Source organism: Canis lupus, chromosome 7 (genome assembly GCF_003254725.2).
Source record: "Canis lupus dingo isolate Sandy chromosome 7, ASM325472v2, whole genome shotgun sequence".
NCBI classification, from domain to species: domain Eukaryota; kingdom Metazoa; phylum Chordata; class Mammalia; order Carnivora; family Canidae; genus Canis; species Canis lupus.
In genome coordinates this window covers 13,634,999-13,654,715 of record NC_064249.1, presented here as the reverse complement: position 1 = coordinate 13,654,715, position 19,717 = coordinate 13,634,999, and the positions used below count along the sequence as shown (strand labels likewise).

At 34.8% G+C, this 19,717-nt stretch overlaps 1 protein-coding gene across 17 annotated transcripts in view; it reads left to right on the top strand.

Annotated features, from left to right (window-relative positions):
• ACBD6 (acyl-CoA binding domain containing 6) overlaps positions 1 to 19,717 on the top strand; it is a 207,702-nt gene that overhangs the window by 64,314 nt on the left and 123,671 nt on the right. For all 17 annotated transcript variants that reach the window (XR_007411850.1, XR_007411849.1, XR_003129053.3 and 14 more), the window contains exon 4: positions 14,208 to 14,290. Coding sequence is in view for 12 of the 17 variants with exons in the window: in XM_049112112.1 (XP_048968069.1) it covers positions 14,208 to 14,290 (83 nt within the window). In the remaining 5 variants the exon portion in view is untranslated. The remainder of the gene's footprint in view (positions 1 to 14,207; positions 14,291 to 19,717) is intronic.

The following is a 19,717-nucleotide window of genomic DNA, read 5'->3' as shown; positions in this document are numbered from 1 at the left end:
GTTTCAGGAAAAAACTACAATGAATATTTGTGAAAGATTATTAAAAAAGTATTCTTCTTTAAGGATTGTAGTGTTAGTCTGTGTAGTTGATTAAATTGTGGATAATTTATCATAAATTAACCTCAAAAAAGAGTTAAATATTTAAAGTTTCATTTTGAACTAAGTACTTAAATCTTTTAAAATTACACTTAAGAAACTGAACAAAATTTTAATTCATAATATTATCTATATGTAATAATGGTTTCTAAAGTAGCTTGGAGAGGTAACAGTTTAACAGAAAGAGCATCTTGGTTTGAATCTTGCTTTTGCCACTTACTATATGGCACTGAGTACTTCATTTCTCTTATCTTCAGCTTTCTAATCTATAAAATGGAGGTATATTTATCAAGTATAAGGCAGACATTCAGTTCTTGAGATTTTAAAAAAATTCTGAATGTATCTTAAAATTGATGGTGTATTATATTTAATTGTGTTTTTTCTTTCTTTAGCATTACAGAAAATAATGGTGCTTCTTTTAATCAATGTCTTAGGTTAAGTGAAATACAGTAAAAATGCCAACTTTCTAGAATTGTTTTGAAGTTGGAATTGGATAATATATATAAAGTACAAAGCACATGGAAGACACTCCTTAAGTCTGGTTTTTCTTTTCTTTTTTCTTAGTGACAAGAGTTATGTTAAGTTTCTTGTTTGGTTGTTTGATTTGGGGGTTGATTGCTTTAGCAGGATATTCAGAAGTTTAAAGGTCTTAGATAAAGACTCATGGCTCAATATTATAAGCTTCTATGTCAAACCATCTTGTTATCTGTGTTACTGAGATACTTTAGCTTTGGAGAAACGACTATATTTTGGCTAAGTATTATATTAGTTAACCCTTATATAGTACCCTCTTTAGGCTGGGAACTGTTCTGTTTTTCCTACATATTTTATACCTTCAAATACCCATGTAGGATGAGTAGTAGTATTCCTTTTTTTATAAACGAGGAAGGTAGGGCAGAGAGGTTAACTTACCCAAATTTCTACAGTTAGACCTATAAAAAAATTAAGCAAACCAATACAAGAGAAGCCAAAAAAGATAGCACAGGAAGCAAGAAGCCCCCTTGCATATATTTGACTGATAATCTTTGGAATATTTTTCAGCTGGGAAAGAATGCTTCACAAGTTTTAAATCTTGACTCTGCAACCGACTAAGGTGGAATCTGAATCAAGTGATAAAGATTCAGCCAACAACTTATCCTTTCTGCTTTGACTGAAGGAGCATTTCAGTGTCTCAAGTAATACAGTCTGAGGCAATGTAAGAATTGGCAAATTTTATCCTATTGACTGCCAAATTGGAGTCTCTTTCTTTAACTGCTGATGTAACATAAAAATAACTTAATGGATTTTGAGTAGAGAGAAATGGAATAAACTTCTTAAGCCTCTGTGAGAAACATCTCATCGGAGTGGAAATAGGAGGGTAAGGTAGCCAAAGTTTACCCCTTCTTGTAAAGCTTTGGCAGCTTTATTCTGAATTCAATCTGATAATGGCAGATTATTTTTTAAATATTATTTCTGCTTAAGATATAATTTCTCCACCTCCCGACCAAAAAAGTTGTCACCAGCATTCTACCATGCACAAAGTTTCAGAAAGAAAAGTTGATATCAGGAAGAAGAGATATATTTAGAATATACTATAATCAGATTATGGAGTCATTTTTTCTTAAGATTTAAATTATTTTTTTAGTTTTTATTTAAATTCAGTTTGCCAACATATAGTATAACACTCACTGCTCCTTAAGATTTTTTAAAAATAAATTTATTTTTTATTGGTGTTCAATTTACCAACATACAGAATAACACCCATTGCTCATCCCGTCAAGTGCCCCCCTCAGTGCCCGTCACCCATTCACCCCCACCCCCCGCCCTCCTCCCCTTCCACCACCCCTAGTTCGTTTCTCAGAGTTAGGAGTCTTTATGTTCTGTCTCCCTTTCTGATATTTCCTGCACATTTCTTCTCCCTTCCCTTCTATTCCCTTTTACTATTATTTATATTCCCCAAATGAATGAGAACATATAATGTTTGTCCTTTTCCGATTGACTGACTTCACTCAGCATAATACCCTCCAGTTCCATCCACGTTGAAGCAAATAGTGGGTATTTGTCGTTTCTAATGGCTGAGTAATATTCCATTGTATACATAAACCACATCTTCTTTATCCATTCATCTTTCGATGGACATCGAGGCTCCTTCCACAGTTTGGCTATTGTGGACATTGCTGCTATAAACATCGGGGTGCAGGTGTCCCGGCGTTTCATTGCATCTGAATCTTTGGGGTAAATCCCCAGCAGTGCAATTGCTGGGTCGTAGGGCAGGTCTATTTTTAACTCTTTGAGGAACCTCCACACAGTTTTCCAGAGGGGCTGCACCAGTTCACATTCCCACCAACAGTGTAAGAGGGTTCCCTTTTCTCCACATCCTCTCCAACATTTGTGGTTTCCTGCCTTGTTAATTTGCCCCATTCTCACTGGTGTGAGGTGGTATCTCATTGTGGTTTTGATTTGTATTTCCCTGATGGCAAGTGATGCAGAGCATTTTCTCATGTGCATGTTGGCCATGTCTATGTCTTCCTCTGTGAGATTTCTGTTCATGTATTTTGCCCATTTCATGATTGGATTGTTTGTTTCTTTGGTGTTGAGTTTAATAAGTTCTTTATAGATCTTGGAAACTAGCCTTTTATCTGATACGTCATTTGCAAATATCTTCTCGCATTCTGTAGGTTGTCTTTTAGTTTTGTTGACTGTATCCTTTGCTGTGCAAAAGTTTCTTATCTTGGGATCCCTGGGTGGCGCAGCGGTTTGGCGCCTGCCTTTGGCTCAGGGCGTGATCCTGGAGACCCGGGATCGAATCCCACAGCAGGCTCCTGGTGCATGGAGCCTGCTTCTCCCTCTGCCTGTGTCTCTGCCTCTCTTTCTCTCTCTGTGACTATCATAAATAAATAAAAAATTAAAAAAAAAAAAAGCTTCTTATCTTGATGAAGTCCCACTAGTTCATTTTTGCTTTTGTTTCTTTTGCCTTCGTGGATGTATCTTGCAAGAAGTTACTGTGGCTGAGTTCAAAAAGGGTGTTGCCTGTGTTCTCCTCTAGGATTTTGATGGAATCTTGTCTCACATTTAGATCTTTCATCCATTTTGAGTTTATTTTTGTGTATGGTGAAAGAGAGTGGTCTAGTTTCATTCTTCTGCATGTGGATGTCCAATTTTCCCAGCACCATTGAAGAGACCGTCTTTCTTCCAATGGATAGTCTTTCCTCCTTTATCGAATATTAGTTGACCATAAAGTTGAGGGTCTACTTCTGGGTTCTCTATTCTGTTCCATTGATCTATGTGTCTGTTTTTATGCTAGTACCACACTGTCTTGATGACCACAGCTTTGTAGTACAACCTGAAATCTGGCATTGTGATGCCCCCAGATATGGTTTTCTTTTTTAAAATTCCCCTGGCTATTCGGGGTCTTTTCTGATTCCACACAAATCTTAAAATAATTTGTTCTAACTCTCTGAAGAAAGTCCATGGTATTCCTTAAGATTTTAATTAAAACTATATGCTTTATGTACAAAGATATTCATAATCTTTGTGTATGAGTGAAAAAATGAAAATAACCTTAGACAACTATCAGATAATGGTTAAGTAAATTATACATGGAATATTATGCTAGTTTTTAAATTAATGCTTATGGTACTTCTCCTGGGCATTGTGGAGTAATGGGGGTGAGATTTATTCTTTTGCCTAAAACTGGAAGAAAACCAAGCAATAGATTAAAATAGTGATTTTTGAGACATACTAAGAATAGTATATAACTAATAAAAAAGGGAAGCAAAATGAGCTCTTTAGTTGCCTGGAAACAATTTCCAGGCTACAGTGCAGGGAAGAGGGACCCAAAAGAGTCTGACTGTCTTACTAATTTGAGCTGGAAAATGGAGGGCTGACTACTAGAGAGGATGTTCATGTACAGAAAAAGAGAGAGTTTCCAGGATATGCAGAGAGATCTCTTTGTCTGAACACTAATCTCTGTATGTGAGAGAATGGAAATTAGCAAGCTGAAGAAAGAAATACGAGAAAGCAGTAGGTGAAACAATTTCTGGAGTTGGCATAGGACTAAGAATATATCATTTACTATAAGTCAGAGTGGGAAGAAAATGCGGTTTATGGGACATAATATAGTAGAGGCCTCAGAAGGATTTCACTTTAGTAGTGAGGCTAACTGAAACTACAGGCTGGTCTGCCCCTGGCTTAACAGAACTTTAAAAGTGAGTCTTGAAAGGATCAAATTGATTCCACATAACTTAATGCCAAAACTAAGTCTAACATAATTTTTTTTTTTTGTCTAACATAATTTAAAGAACACAACAAAAGCAGAGTAAAATTCACAATGTCTGCCTAATTGTGAAAGTCTTTTAAGCATGAAAAGATAGCAGGAAAATATGACCCATAACATGGAGAAAAACCTGTCAATGAAAGCAGTTGCAGAAATGATAGAGATGAAAGTAGCTATTATAAATATATTCTGTATATTCAAGAAAGTCGAGGAAAACATAAATATAATGGAGAGGGAAATGGAAGATGCAGAAAGACCCAAATGGAATTTCTAGAAAGAGAATAATATCTAAAATGAAAATATACTGGATAGGATTAGTAGCAGATTGGACATTGTATAAGAAAAGCATAGTGAACTGGAATATGTAGCAAGTAAGCCTAATAAAAATGAAGCACAGATCATAAAAAGTCTGAATAAAAATCAGCAGAAACCCAGTGAACTAAGGGAAAATATCAAGCAATGTAGCATGTATATATTTGGAATCCCAGATAGAAGAGAAAAAGCAAGAGACAGAGGAAAATATAGAAAAAAATTAATAAATGTTGGCTGAAATTTTAAACATCTGATGAAGACTAGAAACCAAAGTTTTTCAGCCTTTGCACCATTGACATTTAGGGCTGGCTAATTCTTTGTTGTAGAGGGCTGTCTCCTGCGTTTTAAGATGTCTAGCAGCATCTCTGCTCTGGACTCTACTCACTAGATACCAATTGGATCACCCACTTGCAACAACTAAAAATTAGCTCAGACATTGGAAGATATTTCTGATGGAGAGATGGGAGGCAAAAAAGAATCTCCCCTAATTGAGAATCGCTGTCATAAATTCATAGATCAAAGAAGTTCAATGAATCCTAAGCAGCAGAAACATAAAACCATACCAAGACATAAATTGTTGAAAACCAGTGAAAAAGAAAATCTTAAAGCACTAGACAATAAACATGGTACAGAGGAACAAAGGTAAGAACTAGAGCAGTCTTTTTCAGAAGTCTGAAGTCAATAAGGACATCAAAAGGAAAAAAAAGCTCTCAACTTTTAATTTTATACCACTTAAAGTAGCTTTCAAAAATGAAGGTGAAATTTACTATGATAATGGACATTAGGGATCCCTGGGTGGCGCAGCGGTTTGGCGCCTGCCTTTGGCCCGGGGTGCGATCCTGGAGACCCAGGATCGAATCCCACATCGGGCTCCCTGCATGGAGCCTGCTTCTCCCTCTGCCTATGTCTCTGCCTCTCTCTCTCTCTCTGTGTGACTATCATGAATAAATAAATAAAATCTTAAAAAAAATAATGGACATTAATAAAAACCTACAGATAACTTTACAATCAGTGCTGAAAGACAAAGCTTTCCTCTTCAGATCAGGAGTAAGACAAGAATGTTTGTTGTTACCAATACTATTCAACATTGTACTGTAAATTCTAGCCAGAGCAATTAGACGAGAAAAAGAAATGAGAAGCATCCAAATTGGAAGGAAAAAGTAAAAATATCTCTGTTGACAGATAACATGATTCTATATATAGAAAATTTAAAGAATTCACAAAAAAACTGCTAGAGTCAATAGGCAAATTCAGCAAAGTTACAAGATACTAGAGCGACATATATTGTTAGTGAATACCCCAAAATGGAAACTAAGGAAACAATTCCATATATAATAGCATCCAAAAGAATAAAATACCTGGTAATAATTTTAACCAAGGAGGGGAAAGATTTTACACTGAAAACTATAAACCATTGCTGGAACAAATTAATGAAGACCTAAATAAATGGAGAGATACCCCATGTTCACAGAATGTAAGATTTTAGTGTTAAGATGGCAGTACTACCTAAAGTGATCTACAGATTCAATGTAATCTTTATCAAAATTCTAACTTCCATTTTTGCAGAAATGAAAGCGCCTATTCTCAAATCCATATGGAATTGCAGAGGGCTCCAAATGAGCAAAACAGTATTGCAGAAGAATAGAATTGGATGATTCACACTTGAATTTCAAAACTTGCTACAAAGCTACTGTTATTAAAACAGTGTGGTATTGGCATAAGGGTAAACATAAGAGACCAGTGGAATAAAAGTGAGTGTATAAATAAACCCTCATATTTATGATTGGTTGATTTTCAACAAGGAGTCCAAGACTATTCAATGGAGGAGGAATAATCTTTTAAATGATGCTGAGACAACTGGATATCTACATGCAAAAGCATAAAGGTACATCCCTTTCTCACACTATATACAAAAATTAACACAAAATGGATCAATGACCTAAATAATGAGTTAATACTATAAAACTCTTCGAAGTAAACCTAGGGATATATTTTCATAATTTTGGACTTGCCTATGGATTCTTAGATTTGACAGCAAAAACACAACCAAAGAAAAAATAGGTAAGTAGAATTTGATATTTAAAACTTTTAGTTTTGATATTTAAAACTATTCTCAAGAACCTGAAAGACATCCTGCCTGCAGAGTGGGAGAAAATATTTGCAAATCCTATATCTGATAAAGATCTGTTATCCTGAATATATAAATAACTTTTACAACTCAACAACAAAAGATAACTCATAAATAGGTGAAGGACTTGAATAGACATTTCTCCAAAAAGAAGAGCTCACAATCACATTTGTTATTAGGGAAATGTGCATCATAACCACAATGAGATAACTACTCACTAGATAACTACTTCAGTAAGTAGTTATACTTAGTATACTAAGATGAGGATAAAAAGGACAGAAATAACAAGTATTGGCAAGTATGTGGAGATATTGGAAACATCTTATTTTGCCAGTGGGAATGTAAAATAGTGCAGCTGTTATGGAAAATCGTTTTGATAGTGTCTCAAAAAGTTAAACATAGAATTACCATATGACCCAGCAATTCTCCTCTTGGGTATATACCCAGAAGAATTGAAAACCAGAATTCAACTATCTGTACACAAATGTTCATAGCAGCATAATAGCCTAAAAGGCACACAAAATCCAGATATCCATCAACTAATGAATGGATAAACAAAATGAGGTTATATACATACAATAGAATATTACTCAACCATAGAAAGGAATGAAGTACATGAATGATACTTTCTAACATGTAGACGAACCTCAAAAATATGCTAAGTGAAAGAAGCCAGACATCAAAGGTCACATAATGAATGATTCCATTTGTATGAAATACCCAGAATGGGTGAATCCATGGAAACAGAAAGTAGATTGGTGATTGCCAGGGTTTTAGGGAGAAGGAGCAATGGAGTGACTGCAATGGGTTTAAGATTTTCTTTTGGAATGATGAAAATGTTTGGGGACTAAATAGAGGTAGTACTTGTACAACATTGTGAATGTACTAAATGCCACTCAATTGTATGGAGACTAAATAGAGGTAGTACTTGTACAACATTGTGAATGTACTAAATGCCACTCAATTGTATGCTTTAAAATAGTTAATTTTGTTATGTGAATATGTTAATACAAAAAAAGGAGGGTAAAATAAACACTTTTTCCACAGATAGAAGCAGAGATAATCCATTGCTGACTGATCTGCACTATAATAAACACTAAAGGAACTTCTTTAGGTAAGAGGAAATATATATTAAATGGAAATTTGGACCTACATAAAAGAATGAAGAGAAACTAGAAGTGCTGAATATATATGGGTAAATATAAAAGACGTTTTTGCATTTTAAAATATCTTTAAAAGAAAATCAAACTTCCAGTGTTAGCTCTGCATGTAAAGAACATGGAAATCATCACTCCTGTCCTCAACAGCAACAAAAATCTGACCAAACTAAAAATCAAGAACTATCCTTGGATCCTTCTGAGATTTGAGATTATGAGGAAGCTACTTGTCAAACTGGAAAGACAGATGAATACAGAGAATCACACTTGAAAACAACTTATTGGAAGCAGAAGCACTTTGAGCTATAAACTAACTGGCTTAAATGGTAATAGATTCCTGGAGGCCAAGTGGACAAGCTTGGGAGTTAAAAACTCCTGGGGCCCAGTCTTAGGAGGGCTCCCTATTTCTATTAATTTTGCCCAGAGTCCCACCATGCTCTTAGGAAGAAGATTGGAGAAAAATCTTGTGTTTTGAGCCAGGGAAGGTTGAACATAATTAACACTACTGAACTATATACTTAAAAATGGTTACAGTGGTAAATTGTGTGTGTGTGTGTGTGTGTGTGTGTGTGTATTTATAACAATTAAAAATTTAAAAAAGAAATGAGCTATCAAACCAAGAAAAGACATGGAGGAACCTTAATTACATATTGCTAAGTGAAAGAAACCAATCTGAAAGATTATATACTATATGATCCAACTATCTGATACTCTGGGAAAGATAATATGGAAACCATGGAAAGATCAGTATTTGCCAGAGTTTCCGTGGGAGTTAGGGATAAATAGGTGAAGTACCAGATTTTTAGGGCAATGAAAGTATTCTCAATGATACTGTAATGGTGAATACATGTCATTATACATTTGTCAAAACTCAGATACAACACAAAGAATGAACCCTACTGTAAACTATGGACCTTAATTAATAACATGTACCACATGTAATGCAAGATGTTAATAATAGGAGAAAGTTTGGGGGAGGTAAGCATATGAGAACTTTAGCTTACATACTTTTCACTCAGTATTCTATAACCTGAAACTGCTCTAAAAAATAAAGGCTATTAATTAAATAAAAAAGAAAACTGTATTCATCCCTTTTCAAAATACATATAACTCTGAATTACTAGTGTGCTTTTTCATGGCTAATAATTGCCAAGCGGATTGCAGGTATTCTTCTAAATTGCCTGTTTCACTCACGTTAAGAGCTTCACTGAGTGACACCAACAGAAACTTTGTCTTGTGAACAACCTTGTGTTCTTGCCTCTAGTCTTGCCCCCTAAAATGCATTAATTAGCCTTCAGCAAAGTACTTAAGTTCTCTAACATTCTAAGCATATCCTCACCATAGGGCCTTTGTACTATACTAGCTGTTTCCTATATATCAAAGTCTCCCCCAGATATATGCAAGGCTCACTTCTTTACTTCCCTTGTCTTTATTCAAAGGACCTTTTCGGTGAGGCCCTAAAATTGCAGTTTTCTTCCTCACATTTATTCTTTTTCCATAACACTGATCACTTAATATTAGAAAACTTACTTATTTCTGCCTCTCTCAGACACTACATGATTTCAGTGTGTTAATTTTGTATCCTGCAACTTTGCTGTATTTGTTCATTAGTTCTATCAGTTTCTTGTGTATATATATGTGTGTATGTGGAGGGGATCTTTAGGGTTTTCTGCATATAATATCATGTCTGTGAATGGGGATTTTACTACTTCTTTTCCAATTTGCATACTTTTTTTTTTTTTTTTTAAATTCTGCCTAATTGTTTTGGCTATTTAGGACTTCAGTACTTCTGGGCTTCCAGAAATATTATGAGTAGGCATCTTTGCCTTGTTGCTGATCTTTGAGAAAAAGCTTTCAGTTTTTTTACTATTGAGTATGAAGTTAGCTATGGGCTTTTTGTATTTGGCTTTATTGTATTGAAATAATTTCCTTCTATTTCTAGTTTACTGAGTTTTTTTTTTTTATCATGAGAGGGTGTTGAATTTTGTCAAATACTTTTTCTGTACCAGTTGAGATGATCACTTAGTTTTTCTTCATTTTGTTAATGTTGTATGTTCCACTGATCAATTTTCATACGTTGAACCATACCATCCTTATGTTCAGAAGAACAAATCCTATTTGGTCATGGTATATAGTCCTTTTAATGTACTGCTGTATTCAGTTAGCTAGTATTTAGTTGAGAATTTTTTCATCAGTATTCCTCACATATTACTCTATAATTTTCTTCTAGTTTCTGTGTCTGTCTTTGGTATCAACGTGTTATGAGGTTAGGTTTGTTGCCTCCTCTTCAGTTTTTTGGTAGAGTTTGAAAAGGATTTGTGTTAATTCTTTAAATATTTGTTAAAATTCCTTAGTGAAGTCTTCTGGTCCTGGGCTTTTCTTCATTGGGAGATTTTAAGTTTCTGACTAATCTCCTTAATGATTATAGGTCTCTTCACATTTTTTATTCATAATTGTATCATGATAGGTTGTATATGTCCAGGAATTTATGCATTTTCTCTAGGTTATTCAAATTGTTGGCATACAGTTGTTCATAATAGTCTCTTAAAATCTTTTTTAAAATTCTGTGGTATCGGGCAGCCCCGGTGGCACTGCGGTTTGGCGCCGCCTGCAGCCCGGGGTGTGATCCTGGAGACCCGGGATCGAGTCCCACATCGGGCTTCCTGCATGGAGCCTGCTTCTCCCTCTGCCTGTGTCTCTGCCTCTCTCTCGCTCTCTCTGAATGAATAAATAAATAAATCTTAAAAAAAAATAAATAAAATTCTGTGGTATCAATTGTAAAGTCTCCTTTTTAATTAATGATTTTAGTTGTTTACTATTATTTTTCTTAGTTAATATAGAACAGCTCATTTCTTTTTATCAGAAAATATTCTGTTATATAGATGTACCACAGTTTATCTGTTTCTCTGTTCACCTATTGAAGGACATTTTTGTTGCTTCTAGGTTTTGCCTGTTACAAAAAAAAAACTACTTTAAATATTGATGTTTTGTGGATATAAATTTTCAATTTTGGGAGGTAAATACCTAGAAGCAAGATTGCTGGATCATATATATATATATGTTTACTTTTAGAAGAACTGCCAAACCATCTTCCAAAGTGGTGATTCCATTTTACATTTCATCCAGCAACAATTGAGAGTTCCTGGTGCTTTCACATTTTTTACCAGCATTGGGTATTGTCAGTCTTTGTATTTTAGCCATTCTAGAGGTGTGTTGTAATATCTCATTGTTTTAATTTGCACTTCCCTAACAATGTATGATGTTTGACATCTTTTTATTTGCTTATATTGCCATCTGTGTATCTTCTTTGATGAGGTGTGTGTTCAGATCTTTTGCCCATGTTTAAAATTGCATTATTTATGCTATGTTGAATGAAAGTGATGAAAGTGGTCATTCTTGTCTTGTTCTTCATCTTAGAGGAAAAGCCTTGAGCTTTTGACAATCAAGTATGATGTTAGCTGTGGGTTTGTCCTATATGCCCTTTATTATATTGAGTTATGTTTCCTCTATACTCACATTGTTGAGAATTTTTGTCATGAATGGATGTTGAATTTTGTCAAATGCTTTTTCTACTTCTATTAAGATGATCATATGATTTTTATCCTTCAGTTTATTAATGTGGTGCTGCATCATGTTAATTGATTTGTGAATGTTGAACCTCCTTGTATCCCTGAAATAAATCTCACTTGATCATGATATATGATCTTTTAATATTTTGTTGAATTTAGTTTTGCTCATTTTTCTTTTGAGGATTTTTGTATCTATGTTCATTAGGGTATTAGGATTTAATTTTTTTTCTTATTGTTGAGTTTTAAGAGGATTTTATTTTTTTTAATTAAGAAGATTTATTTATTCATAAGATAAATTAATAAATTTATTAAAATAAATTAATAAACAAATTTATAAAAATAAAATTTATAAAATAAATTAATAAATTTATTAATTTAATAAATAAATTCACACAGAGAGGTGAGACACAGGCAGAGGGAGAATGGGGCTTCTTTTGGGGAGCCCGATGTGGTACTTGATCCCAGGGCTCTGGGATCATGCTCTGAGCCGAAGGCAGACGCTCAACCACTGAGCCACCCAGGCGTCCCAAGTTTTAAGAGGATTTAAAAAATATATTTTGTCTGCCAGTCTTTCATCAGATAGCCGTTTTGCAAAGATTTTTTTCCCTCAATTTGTGGTTTGTCATTCTTTTAACAGTATGTTTCAGAGAACAGACATTTTTAATTTTAATAAAGACATCAATTTTTTTCTCTCATGATCATGCCTCTAGTGTTTTTTGTTTTTTGGTTTTTTTTTTGTTAAGATTTATTTGTTTTAGAGAGAGCGCAAGTGTAACTGCATCAGGGAGAGGCATAGGGAGAGGAAGAGAAAGAACCTCAAGCAGACTCCTCACTTAGAGGGACTTCATCTCGCCACCGGTGAAATCATGACCTGAGCCAAAACCAAGAGTTGGATGCTCAACCAGCTGAGCCACCCAGGCGCCCCTTGGTGTTGTATTTTAAAAAGTCATTGCCAATCCAGGGTCATCTTGATTTTCCCCTGTGTTATCTTGGAATCAGTTCTTGGTCAGGAAGCTGTACTTGCAGCACAGTTTTCTCTTTTCAGTTTTGTTAGACATTTAGCATGTCTTAAACACCAGGTATGTTTCAACTTTATCATACTAAGGGAGTATGTATTTAGAACACAATTAGATTAAATAAGTTCTCCCTTTGGTTGTGGCTTTTTTTAGTATAAAGAAAATATTGTCTATCCTGAAAATTCTTTGCAGCATTTATTCTCTAAGAATGGTCCTCAGGGAAGAGAGGGATCTAGCATTTACTTGGTGCTTCTTATTTGCCAGCATGGAGTACTGTACTTGGTCATTTAATCATGACAGTAGTTGTTTATGACTTTGTAACTTTGTTTCTGTCATAAACTCATAACTGTATTGATGCATTTCAAAAGTTTCCACCCTTTCTCAAAACTTGTTGTCCATGATGTTAGGAACTCATAGAATATGCTGTCTATAGGATCTTTTTCCTTTTCCCAGCGGTTGGCCAACCAAAAGTAACAAAAAAAGTAACAATAATAAAACAAAAACTCCTTCTTTAAAGAACAGGAAAGAAGAAAACCCAGGTATATGAGGACTGCCTGTATTTTTCTTAAGTAAAACTAATTAGTCAAATTGAACAATAAAAGCATTAGTTTTGATTCTAAGATATTTATGTTCAGAATTTTGATTTTTTGTGGGGTGCCCTGACCTAAAAACTGTCATTGTTGCAGGAGATATGGGCTTTTGCGGAGGTTGCAGTTTGAACCTTTTAGGTTATAGTAATAACATCCAAGTTTACTTCTTCCATGTTATGTTTTAGAAGAGTCTTATTTCTTTTCTTTTTTTTTTTTTTGAGAAGAGTCTTATTTCTAAATTTAATCTTAATTTTGTGCTTTTTGAGAATATTGAGGGTCAAGACCTATTGAATTTGATTTTGGAAAGTTTTTCCCTAACAATTTACTCTTTTTTCATTTACTGTAGATCCTAACTTTCTGGGGCAGCCCGGTTGCCCAGCAGTTTAGCGCTGCCTTCAGCCCAGGGTGTGATCCTGGGGATCCGGGATTGAGTCCCACGTCGGTCTCCCTGCGTGGAGCCTGCTTTTCTCTCTGCCTGTGTCTCTGCCTCTCTTTCTCTCTCTCTGTGTCTGTCATGAATAAATAAAATCTTAAAAAAAAAAAGAATGTATTAGATCATAACTCCCTTTCTTCTCTCTTCCATCTTCTCTCTTCTTGCTACCTAAAAAGGTTTATTTTTATTTTCTATTTATTTAATTTATTTTTCTTTATGGTTGGGTTTGGAGTGTATTACAGTTTAGTTTTTTTTTTTTTTTAACTTGGAAACTTTGATTTTGTTAGATAGGATTTTCATGATCATATTCACATATGGTATTTTCATTTTCATTTTTCTACATTGAGCATCAGTATTTTCCACAGTGAACAAAGCTAGCATTTTATAATCAGGGAATGATAGGCTTTAGGTGGCTTGAGAGCACGGTAGTGGAATGACCTTGATTTTCTGGTGGGTAACTTATTCCATTACTCTGATGACCTGTGGGTCATCTTGCCTTTTGGATACTATCTTGAAATTGTTACTAGAGCCTTAGAGAAATGATGGACCTCAAATCTTTAGTATTCCTTAGCAAAGTAGTGTTTTGTAATGCTTTTAAATACACACTGCCTTAATCCATATATCTTTTTTTCACCTTCTTTCCCCCTACAGTCACCAGAGAAGAAAGGAAAAGAAGCAAATACCGGTTTTGGTGGACCTGTTGTTAGTTCTCTGTATCATGAAGAAATCATCAGGTAATTTCTCTTCTGGTCTTTGATAATAGAGATACATACATCTATATGTGTGTGTACATGTGTCTTAATTTTTAATCCTGAAAACTTCCATTTGTAAAAGACCTTTATCTTAATATGAAACTAATTTGGTGGTATCTCTAGTAATATAATAGATAGCAGGAAATAATTTTTTAGGTAAGTTATCTTTGAAATATACCTCTGAATCAGTGCTAGGTAGTAACTTTTCCCACCACGTAAGTAGTTGGTAGGGCAAGGTTTTGTGTCTTACACAATCTAAAGCTGTGGGTTTTCATTGTTGATCTTATTAGTTTTCCTTAAAATACCATTTTTTCTTTGTGTGTGTATATATTTGTGTTCAAGTTTATTCACAATACTGATAAAAATGCCATTATTATTATTATTATTATTCTTTTTTTAGTATGGTTGCAATCTGAAGTATGTAAGGGAAAGTGGTGATTCAGTCCCATTAAGCTCATACAATTTCTAAAAAATGTTTATGTTCTTTTTTAGAAAAAAAAGTTTTAAATTTTTTGTGGTCATTATGAAATTATTATTATTTCTTTTAAAGATTAAAAACCATTTTGAGGCTACCTGGGTAGCTCAGTGGTTGAGTATCTGCCTTTGGCTCGGGTCGTGATTCCGGGGTCCTGGGATTGAGTCCCACATCAGGCTCCCTACAGGGAGCCTGCCTCTCCCTCTGCCTATGTCTTGGCCTCTCTCTCTGTGTCTATCATGAATAAATAAATAAAATATTTTAAAAAATAAGAACTAAAAATCATTTTGAGTATAAAATGTCACACTAAAGAGAATATTTTGGAGATTCTTAAACAAAGAATAGCTATATGATCCAGCAATTCTACCTCTGTTTTAAATCCAAAAGAATTGAAAACAGGATCTCAAAGACCTCTTTGTACACCCATGTTCATAGCAGCACTGTTCACAATAGCCAAGAAGTGGAAGCCACCCAAACATCCATTGACAAATGAATGGATAAACAAAATGTGGTAGATACTTAGAATAGAATATTATTCCGCTTCAAAAAGGGAAGAAATTCTGACACAGGCTCTAGAATATGGATGAACCTTAGGCACATAATTCTAGCTGAAATAGGCCATTCACAAAAAGATAAATACAGTATGATTCCTCTTATATGGAGGTATCATGAGTAGTCAAATTCATAGAAACAAAAAGTAGAATGGTGGTTGTCAGGAGCTGGAGGAAGTGGGAAGTGGGATTTGTTATTTAATGGGTGTAGAGTTTCAGTTTTGCAAGATAAAAATTTCTGAGGATTGGCTGTACAACAATGTGAATGTACTTAACATTACTGAATTGTACACTTAGAAATGGTTAAAATGGTAACATTTATGCTATGTGGGGTTTTTCTAAACCACAATGTAAAGAAATTCTTAATGGTCATCTTGCATTATTTAACAAGGATCTTACACTTTATGTGTTATGTATAAAATTTCTTGGATAATTTTTTTCTTTCAGCACTCTATGAAAATCAGGAAAAGGATTTTGTCATGTTTAAAGTCATGTGACACATTCTTCTAAGATTTTTACCTTACAAACAAACTGCAGGAGGAATCTCTGATGCTGTTACCCTTTTTGAGTAACCTGAACTTTGTTACTTTTCTTCAGTAATAACATGAAATAAATGAGCAGTAATTTTTAAGTCGAAAATTGGGTTCACCTAAATTTATTGAAAGGAAATATCTATCTTTATACAGTAAAGAGAATATTGGGTATAGGTATGTTCCACTCTTGCAGAAGATTTTGCTGACATTATCTGCCACATGAAGATATAATGATAGAACTCCCACGTAGCATTCTAGGAGGAAAGTTTGCTACCACTATGAATCAAAAACTTTAAATGCTCAGAGATTCCAGTTACTGACTAGTCATTTAATACTAAGGATCCTGTCTTGAATCTGTTTACATAGCAAGCATATCATTTTTACAGACTGTTTATTTGAGGTAGGTAGCGAAAGGCCAATGAAAATTGAGAGGAATAAAAATACCTTTTAAGGCTGATCTGGAATACATTTGCCACTGTGATCCCTTTTTGGGAGCTTGAGAACTCTGAGGAGCTCATATAGTTTTGAGGAAACATAGATTAAAAAACATTTTTCAGAGTTTAACACCCCCATTCTCCTTAACCCTTAAATATTCAGAAAGTATTTTGGGGTTCTTTTTTGTTTTTAAACCAAGGTTGTTGTTTTTTTCCTAGAGTTTTAAAATCTATCCATTCATGAGACAGAGAGAGAGAGAGAGAGAGAGGCAGAGGCATAGGCAGAGGGAGAGGCAGGCTCCATGCAGGGATCCCGTGTGGGACTCGATCCTGGGAATCCAGGATCATGCCTGGAGCCAAAAGGCAGACACTCAGCCACTGAGCCACCCAGATGTCCCTGTTTTAGGGTTCTTGATTTGTATATTCTATCTTTAGAGTCTGCTATAAATGGCATTGTAGAATTTTAATCCTACTAATCAAAGTTTATTAAATGTTGAAATCAAGTCAGTAAACGTTTAGAATCATTTTTCTGTGTATTAGAAGGGGAAGTTAGGTATTCCTTCTCTGTTTCTCACATGGTTTTGTTATAAGGTTTAAAAGAAACTGTATCCTTTCCACTAAATTTTTGGGCCAAGGATCATATTTTATCCATCTCTGTATTCTCAGTATCTGAGGAAGTTCCTAGAACTGAATAGATATCTAATAAAAGTACTCAGAACTTGGGAGGTTTCTGTGTCTCTTCCCTCAGGGAACTGATAGTTTAGCGATTGTTGCTCACATAGATTTAGTCTAGTATTCCTATCATAAAACAAAGAATACTGGTTTGGTTTCCCTGTAGTAGTACCCATTCTCACCTGTTTTCTTAAGCAGTTTTAAAAAATATATAGGCTGTTTTCTTTTCCTAGCAAAATACATTGGGATTGTTTCTTGACTTTAAAAATCACGATATTTAACTTTCTAACAATATCAATTATCTATAAACAGTATTGATTTTCATTTTGTGTACCAGTTTCCTTAAGGGCTCCCAAACTCTAGTACTTTCCAGATAACATGCTGAGTACAGTTTCTTTTGGAATGCCCAATGACGTGATGATTACAGTAGCTCTATGGAACATTACTCCAAGTTGAAGTGAGAGTAGGTATCTAGATAATTGGAATACTCCTAAGGCAGAACTTAAAGTATACTGGAAGAGGTAACCTATCTGCTTATCCACCACCCAGTTCCTAAAGAATTCACTCTTAGACTTAAATCAACATTTAGGATTTTGATCATAAGAAACAATAACAAAATAATATAGCTTATTTTCATAAAGTACAGTTTTTAATTCAACTCAGCACATTTATTTTGAGTCTGTTGGACAACATTGTGGGTATTTGTGCTTCCCAGCTTCACTTTTGAATAGTATGTTCTTGATATTTTTGGCGTCTACAGTATGTTCAATGAATATTTTTGGTTAAGCCAGTGAAATATGAACTCTGCTAGGGACAAAACTGATTAGTCCTGGACTTATTTTTTTAAGTCATCTAAATTTTAGTCTTCTTATGTATTCTGGAACATATTAGTAAGATACGAAACAGTAGGAAACATGAATGTGAGCCACTGAAAGCATTTTAAGTATTACAAACATTAAATTTGCCATTACTGATAGCCCATCAGAAATCATAGCACTTGGTAATTTTCTTCTATTTGATAAATCATTTTGTGATTAAACTGAATTCCACTGTAATAAGCTAGATCGTGATAAAAATTATTCTAAATTTAAATGGATTATTTCAATAAAGGATGAGATGTGATCCCTATTGTTTCTGAAGTATAAGAATACTGTTGCAACAAAGAAAATAGGCCATTTTTTGGAGTTTATGTAATCAAATTCTGCTTGCATTCAGGTGAAATATACCTGGTGTTTTATTTTTCCAAGAGGAAGTTGTGCTCTAACTTATGTTAATTGCAGTTTCTTGGCAGAATTATGTTCAACTGAGGTGAAAGTGATAGTAGGTTTCAGAGTTTTAGAAATATTAAGTGGTAAACTAGGTGAAAAGAGAAGTTTTCTTCTGTAGAATCATTGTTTTTAAAAAGAACACTTGAAAAATATTCTGTATTTATTTACTTACTTGAGAAAGAGAGAGAACATGAGTAGGAGAGACAGAATAAGAGGGAAAGAATCCCAGGCAGTTTCCATGCTTAGCATGGAGCCTGACCGGGGTTTGATCTCCCAATCCCAAGATCATGACAGCCAAAACCAAGAGTCAGACACTTAACCGAATGTGCCATCCAAGAGCCCCTACAAAAGTATTTTAAAGGCCTGTTTTGGATATTTTATTATATAGACCTCTAGTTTTTAAAAATATTCTTAAAGATCAGGAAAATCAGTATCTAATAAACTCATTTAATATGGCTTGGGCTCCATTGTTGTGGCAGCTTTCCTAAGTGCATTGAAGGCAGTAAGTTAAGGACCCATTTTTGTTTTATTGTAAATGTGCTTGAGGGCCACTGGGGCCAATTCTGAGCCTGTTTTGGTTCTGACCCTTATTTCTACTCTGTTACAGAAAGTGACAATAGAATGTCATAGGTACAGATCTCTGTGTTAATATTCTAGAGCCCTGACACCAATTTTTAAAGATTTTACTTATTTTAGAGAGAGAGTAGGGGGAGGTGCAGGGAGAGGGATAAGCAGACTCTGGTAAGCGCAGAGGCCAACACAGGGCTCAATGGGAGGCTCAGACTCACACCCCTAAACCTACCTGAGCTGAAGTAGAGTCCGCCAGCCATTTAACTGACTGAGCCACCCAGGTGCCTCCTGACACCAATTTTTCATTATGAAGCTGGTTAATGGGCAGCCCCGGTGGCGCAGCAGTTTAGTGCCACCTGCAGCCCAGGGTGTGATCCTGGAGACCCTGGATCGAGTCCCATGTCAGGCTCTCTGTATGATGCCTGCTTCTCCCTCTGCCTGTGTCTCTGCCTCTCTCTCTGTCTCTATGAATAAATAAATAAAATCTTTAAAAAAAATGAAGCTGGTTAATTGTTCTGTAGTGTACTAGAGGAGATACAATGTGAGGCTAATTAAATATAAAAAAATTATGAAGCCAAACTGCCAGCATTCAAATGTTGCTTCCACCATCTATTATTAACTATGACCTTGGACATGTTACTTTATTTGCAAAACGGAGGTAATTATATTACCTTTCTCATATGACACTTATGTAGATTATATGAATGCAGGCATCCTAGAACAGTATCTGGCACAAAATAAGTTACTATGTAACTGTTAACTTTTATTAGTATTGTTATTCAGCACAGAACTCCTATTGCAGGACCCCAGGGCACAGAGCTTATGTTATGAGCTAAAATCACATGTCAGTCTGGTGGTAGGATTGAGTACAGGTTGTTTGCTTTTGTTTTGTTTCGGTTTTTGTTT